Source organism: Clavelina lepadiformis, chromosome 6 (assembly GCF_947623445.1).
Source record: "Clavelina lepadiformis chromosome 6, kaClaLepa1.1, whole genome shotgun sequence".
NCBI lineage: Eukaryota > Metazoa > Chordata > Ascidiacea > Aplousobranchia > Clavelinidae > Clavelina > Clavelina lepadiformis.
This window is the reverse complement of record NC_135245.1, coordinates 18,821,514-18,828,395: the sequence shown is the minus strand read 5'-3', so window position 1 is coordinate 18,828,395 and position 6,882 is coordinate 18,821,514. Positions and strand designations below refer to the sequence as shown.

Below are 6,882 nucleotides of genomic sequence, written 5' to 3'. Positions count from 1 at the left end.
GAGCGGGTCCTATTGTTATAATATGCGGTAAGTTATTTTCCTCTCATCTTAAAAACTTTCGCAAATGTAGGCACGTTTTGTAATGATTGCCGAGTACATGAGGTGAGCGAACTTGAAGGTGATTTTGGTAACAACGAGCGAAGATGATTGCCTTATGACATACAGTGAACTCTCACGAACGGTAAGTTTCACCGCTTAAAAGTAAGTGCATTTGCAAAATTATGCACGCTACGGGCCAATCTCATACAGAAATATGACTAAAATCACATATCTCACATTTCTGCTACAGATGCGAAAAAATGCATATTTGCTTTTCTTCATAGAAATTTTTAGCTACAAACTACATGCAACTTAGAACTTCTCAGATCGCTGAATGCATTAGGGTAATTCCCAGGCTAAAGCAACACCAACAATGTCCACCTGTGATTGGTCTAAACACGTTTTTACACTTTTATACGTAAGACTTTGACGATATCATAGAAATCTTAATTTCTGATTTTTTTATAGCCTATATATTAATTATTGTCCGAAAGGCGCTGACTCCTCTATATTACAGTACATTTGTTGATACTTATTTTTCCAATGCACTATCTAATAATTTATTACGTCATGAAATGGAGTAAGGCGAAGTAAGTTTAGTCGGTTTGTTTTATGTTCTTTGATCGAGTTTTCTTTCGCAAAGTAACATCAGTACGAAAATTTGTAGTTTGTCCTTAAATTAAAAAACAGTTAAGCTTCTCTCCATGGTTTGGTTGGATCTTTATGTTTTGAATCTATATAAATACGATTTGTATCAAAGACGTTCACATTTCCATTTCACAGCGTGTCCATCTAAAGCTAAGTATAATAATTGAACTGTAATTTTTTATGTTTACCTTTTTAAGGAAACGCGTTTGTAATTTACAATTTTGACCTGTTAAATTTTCTAACTTATTACGTTGTAGAACTAATCGATCGATCTATGCACTTACTGCATTTGTGTCGTAATCAACGTGTTTTCGTAGCTAGTTTTCATTCAGTTTAGGATGATTTGGTGATAAAATTCCCCAGTAACAATTTTCTACCTTAGCAGCCTATTGTAGTTTGTAGGCAAGTTGTCTACTGTAGAAAAACATTAGCGTTGGACGAAATCCTATTCCTTGCGCTTTGAAAAAATCTATCAATCTGAAATGGTCCAATCTCTCCTCACTTTAAAGTTCTTACCAGAGGGTAATCTAAATTACTTCGGACATTTTGATTTTTTAACAAAACATTTTATTTTATTTTCAATGCCGATGTCGACGGATTTTTATAACTTATAAAAAATGTTGTCATCGCTATATACTGCATACAAACCCACACAGTTTCAGTTGCTCTGAATGTTATAAGTCGAATTATATTTCAATTTTGAAGCATACCTTTGAGAACACAACTGGAATTAAAGCTATAACTTTTTTTAACATGCATTGCTTGCCGGCTCGGTGGCGTAGTGGCTATACAGCTTGCCGGGTTCGATTCAAAATTGGGCGCTACACTTGTAATACTTTTGAGAAAATATGAACAACGTATGCTTTTGTTCAGTGGTCCTGATTAACGGTTTCAAATTCGACCAATATTATAAAATATCAAAAAAAAAACGAATAAAAACGTGTCTCAATTGAAACTATAGCACAAACGCTAGTTCGGTAATCGGAGCCCGAGAGATGAAGAATTATTATTGGGTTTAAGTCTTGCAAAGATTTTCCTCAGTCCGAGAATAAACATTGTAACACCACACAAAACCATTCGCAGTGCGCCAACAAACAGCCAAAGAGCCAACATTTATCAATTTTGTGATGGTTGCTGTTAAATTATGTGAAATCAGCCAACAGCAATAGCATCTCATGAAATTAAGTAGAGCTGGAGGTGTCTATTGATCAACTGGCTCCAGCTCCAACTGAATTTTGCATACAGCTCCAGCTCCTTTTGAAAATGCAAAGCTCCAGGGCTCCGGCTCCAGCTCCAAAGCTCTGGTTATAATTTTAATATAGTAACCTAAATCTAACCAAACTCTACATTCCAATCTTAAACTTAATTTCAATTTAACCCCAAACTATCTTTTTTGCATGCCCAGTTTCACCACTTAATCACCCGTCTCAACGGGCTGTGCGTTGGGCTACTATCTAATTTACATGGGCGGGAGCAAGCAACAGCTAACAGCAAAAATAAACGAATAAAAACGTGTCTCAATTGAAACTATAGCACAAAGGCTAGCTCGGTAACCGGAGCCCGAGAGATGAAAAATTATTACCGGGTTTAAGTCTTGCAAAGATTTTCCTCAGTCCGAGAATAAAGATTGTAACACCAGACAAAACCATTCGCAGTGTCTGATTATTATGAGAGACGGTGATAAGAAATAAATATTTGAGCATGAACACGTCCAGCAAATGCTGTTGCAAAACGCCAATGAGGTTTCTTATTCAGCGAAATTTCATTTATTCAACCACCCCATATTTTGTAAGTCTACGGGCTACTGTCCAATATACATGGGCAGTAGCAAGCAACAGCTACAACTGGAACTCTATACAGATAATAATTCTCAAAAGATCTTCTAACGCGGTTTACTTCTATAGCTTTTGCGAATATGAAAAACAACAGATTTATTTTTTATAGGTTTTTCTTAGAATAAGTGAATCCAAGGCGTGACAATTTGAAAAAATCTGTTGCTACATTCAAAGTATTTAATTTAAAGCTTTCTTAAGACAAGCACGACATTCAAAACGTGGTCATATGCACCAGGATAATTTTTGTATTCTTCTTTGTCGACCAACTCAGCTTCCTTTGCGTCGATCATGCTTTGTAGGACTCTATCAAAGTCCAACTTGTACGAACCAACTTTCGTATTTCGGGTTGTTAATATCATCACACCTCCGTGTTTTAAAGACTTCAGCATACCCTGAAAGTAGAAGAGTATTAGTGCGAATCGCTAAAACTGTGTAATCTAGAATCTATATTACACACTTAGGAAATTCCGACTTTTATCATCAAACTCGAAGTAAAACTTGCGAAAGGCAAGACTTACGCGCATCGCCGTCACAGGAATGTGATTGGGTACAAACGATCCGACACATATAATGACGTCATAGCTTCCTTCCTTGACGGGTAATTCTCCCGTATCGTCAACCCAATGCTGGATGAAGTTCCTGTAGCAGAAAACCAGCAGTTTATCCTACGTTTCGTAGCAATATGCGCCTCATTTCATGACGTTTACCTTATCTTCAGCTTCTTCTTGTCGGCCTGTTGCAGCATATTCAAGTTAAAGTCGAGAAGGTCAAGATCACCATCGTATCCATATTCTCCTCGTATCAACTGAGCAGCCTTTCCGGTGCCTTTACAAAGAGTGTTTTTTTACAAATTTAAATTCAAACTACTGAGTGTAAAGTTTATTCAAGTGTGTGATGTCATAATGGTGCAATTAAGTAGAACCTGAGGCAACGTCCAGAACGGTTGTGGCGTCCTTGCAATATTTTCCAAACATCTTTGCCGCTTGCGGAGGAGACTGGTAATTGAGAGTGTCCGCATCCTTGTCATAACTTTCACACCAGCCACTGTATTCTTCTTGCGAGTCTTTCACATTGTCACAGAAAATAACAGCATGAACGTTATTTAAGGCAGCTTCTACCTTAGTTTCTTCCATTTTGATATGTTTTATTTTCAGGTCTTTATCTTCTGAAGTCGGACGAACTTGCAATAAACATTTTTACCGTAGGTTGATGGGTATAGTTGTAGTGCAATAGATATAACCACAGCATAATTGTGCTAAACAGACCAACGTTTTCAGAAAGGTATTTGTCGGATCGATCCTGACAAAATAACTTGCGACAGTTGGTCTGTGTAGATCAGGGGTGTCCAACCTTTTTGGCCAAAGGGCAACATGCGATTTACGAATGATTGCGCGGGCCACTTGAGTGTTTACTGCTAATTTCTAATTAAAACCCTCACCCCAAATTTCTAATCTTAGAAATAAATTGTGATGCAATAAAATTAACTTGAACAGTTGTGCACCCCTGCACTAGAGACTATAGTATATTATCTATCTATTGCTCTATTACAGTGGTGGGCAAACTGCGGCTCTCCGGCATGTTTTTTGTGGCTCTTCTAGTCGAATCGTAAAATTCCAAAAAAATTGTAAAGGCTACCAAGAGTACCGTTTATGAACGTTTCTTTCTTTCTTTATTTAGGCCAGCATTTCGTTTATGACGTAACAGTAGACATAGAATCTGAAGGGTTAGTTAACAGCAAGTCAACGCAATTTCACTGCTAAGACAGTAAGCTTTAGCTCAGTTTAGTCTACTTAAATACATTGCAAAAGAAAACGATGACATCTAATGCTAGCAAAAAACGAAAATTTGAAGATGAAAACAGAGGTTTTAATCTAGAGTGGGAAGAAAACTATGCGTTTCGTTTTTATTATTGCTGAACTTGCATTATTTATCGTTTTTGTATTGAAATAATTTTGAGGCTCTCTGGTACTTGTATTTTCTGCAAATGGCTCTTCCATTGAATACATTTGCCCACCCCTGCTCTATTATCTATATTATCTATTATCTCAACTATCTATTGCTCTATGCCTCTATGGTATAGAAATATACTATAGAGCAATAGACAAAGAAAGCAAATAATAAATGCCAATTTCTCGGAATGTAAGTTCGTCATAAATTACGTAGGCGATTCAGTTGATAATATAAGTCGTTTCCAAAAGTACCGCGCGGGCCACAGATTGGACACCCCTGGTGTAGATTCTAAATCCAGGGTTGGATTGCCGCGGGGCCCTCCAAGAACTTTCACTTTTAAGTTATCATTTTAAAAGTTAAAAGCTAGTCATTAAGAATTAAAAAACCTAATTTAGTCCAACTGGCGTCTATACAATTATCAAAAAAAATACCCTAAATTTTGCAAGCAGCCTAAATGTAGGAATTAGGCCAAATATCCTAAAAGAAAAAAAGTTTCTCGGTTAAATCAAAGACTTCACTTCTTTGCTTGTGGCGCTTCAAAGTGCGTGGTTAAATGACATTACGGCCCTGTCCAAAGCTTACACACGAATTGTGGCAAAAAGACCTGAACGAACTAACCAACTTAAGTTTAAGCTTAAAATCTCCATTCCAATACAGAACAACAACTTAAAAAGACTATAGACTTCTGCCAATTAAGCTTTCCGTAAAGGCATCTGCATTCTGCAAAAGCTAATAATTTTTGTCTTGGTAAAAACTTAGCATACTTTGTTTTTGTGGTTTAAAACAAGTGTGTACCTACGGCATTGTGCTTCCTGACAAAACAATTAAAGCTACGATCATGCAAGCTTTCAAAAAAAAAGAAATCAACTAACAACGCACGCAATGGGCACATACAATACATCTGGTTAATTCTCTCTGTGATGAGGCATTTGTTCTATCGCAACCCTTTTCCGTACTGTGCTGCTTAAAAGTATGTTTTCGCAGGCTCCTACACCTAATCCAATAACCTAAACCTAATACAAACCGAGTTTCGAATCCAATGGTCACGCGATGCGCCGCTTCACGCCAATCAGCTGAGCTTCAGGCAAAGCAAACAGAATGAGCTCAGCAAGGAAATAGATACACAAATTCGCCACGAATGATTGCAAAATACTTAATGACATTGCTTTACATGTGAAACATATTAAGTGTGAAACCATGAATATACGATCCTACTTCAGGCGGAGGCCATCTTTGTCTTGTGATTGCGCCGAGCGCATGAGCAGTTAAAAGGTGAAAATGCTCGCTTACCCTTACGCAGGACATTCACTCTCTTCTAGACTACACAGTCCTACAATATATCATTTCTAGCGAAACATACGTGTTGCTTCCGTGAATGTCTTTGCAGTATCTACACTCTACAGGAAATATCATCCACTTCCAGTATGTGCGCAGCATTTCCTTTAAACATTACGGCACCGCGGTGCCTTTTTTAGTCGATTTAACCCTATCCTAACCAGGCTCGCGAGTTTACTAAAAAACTAGGTGTGGCCGACCCCGCACACACATTTTCAATCGTTAATTACTAGAAAACTATACGTCGTTAACTGATGAGATTTTTACAGGTTAGTAGAAAAATCATCTGGCTTCCTGTATACATCATAATTGTAAAACTAAAGAAAGTGAATTTAGTGTAAATTAAGTATTTCTAAAAGTGACAAATTTCTAGAAATTCTTCTTGTTACGCCGCGCCCCCGCTGTGCGGAAAACCAGCTGACCGCGAGAAGAGAACGAAAGAGAATAGTTAGTCGAGTTATTGGTGCGTAAATGAGTAATACGCTTCGATGCGGAGAGCAGAGCAAAATTATGAAAATATCGCAATATCTCAAAAATTACAAAATCCAACTTTATCAAACAAACATGGACAGATAGCTGAACATTTTTTAGGAAAAGTCACCAAATTCCAAGTTTCTACAGCAAACAATGCAACTGTACGCCACGTTTTGCTATGACTGTGTGCGGGAGAAGCCACGTCTAGTTAGAATAGGGTTAAGGCCTGTGCACGACAATAACAGTACGAAGTTTCGAGTTTGTGCAACCACATGCAATATTATCTAACTTTTATGCCTTAGGGCCCAGGTTCAGCTAAAAGGTCACCAGTGCAGGATTACGTCACAAAGTGTTATGCTTCGCTGATTCGATAGACGAGAATTCTATGTCGTACACAATTTTATGTTACATTAATTGATATATTTATCACAAGGCATTTGTTCTATCGCAACCCTTTTCCGTACTGTGCTGCTTAAAAGTATGTTTTCGCAGGCTCCTACACCTAATCCAATAACCTAAACCTAATACAAACCGAGTTTCGAATCCTAGTTTATCCAAGTCATTTTCTCAACATACTTACACAAGCTGTTAGGCCTAATTT

At 37.5% G+C, this 6,882-nt stretch overlaps 1 protein-coding gene across 1 annotated transcript; it reads right to left on the bottom strand.

The window, feature by feature from the left end:
* Positions 1–2,603: 2,603 nt before the first annotated feature.
* On the bottom strand, positions 2,604–3,718 carry LOC143462246 (uncharacterized). Its single transcript, XM_076960326.1, has 4 exons — positions 3,445–3,718; positions 3,230–3,347; positions 3,041–3,161; positions 2,604–2,914 (listed from the first exon to the last, which is right to left on the bottom strand). The coding sequence occupies exons 1-4, from the start codon at positions 3,653–3,655 to the stop codon at positions 2,705–2,707; spliced, it is 660 nt and encodes a 219-aa protein (XP_076816441.1). The 5' UTR covers positions 3,656–3,718; the 3' UTR covers positions 2,604–2,704.
* Positions 3,719–6,882: the final 3,164 nt, after the last annotated feature.

What these genes read in the sequence shown, in the direction of transcription:
- LOC143462246 (XM_076960326.1), bottom strand. Translation starts at nt 3,655, where the DNA reads ATGGAAGAAACTAAGGTAGAAGCTGCCTTAAATAACGTTCATGCTGTT. An exon ending in CGTTCTGGACGTTGCCTCAG is followed by an intron (nt 3,348 to 3,444) that starts GTTCTACTTAAT and finishes CTCTTTGTAAAG; the next exon opens with GCACCGGAAAGGCTGCTCAG. An exon ending in TTCCTGTGACGGCGATGCGC is followed by an intron (nt 2,915 to 3,040) that starts GTAAGTCTTGCC and finishes TTCTACTTTCAG; the next exon opens with GGTATGCTGAAGTCTTTAAA.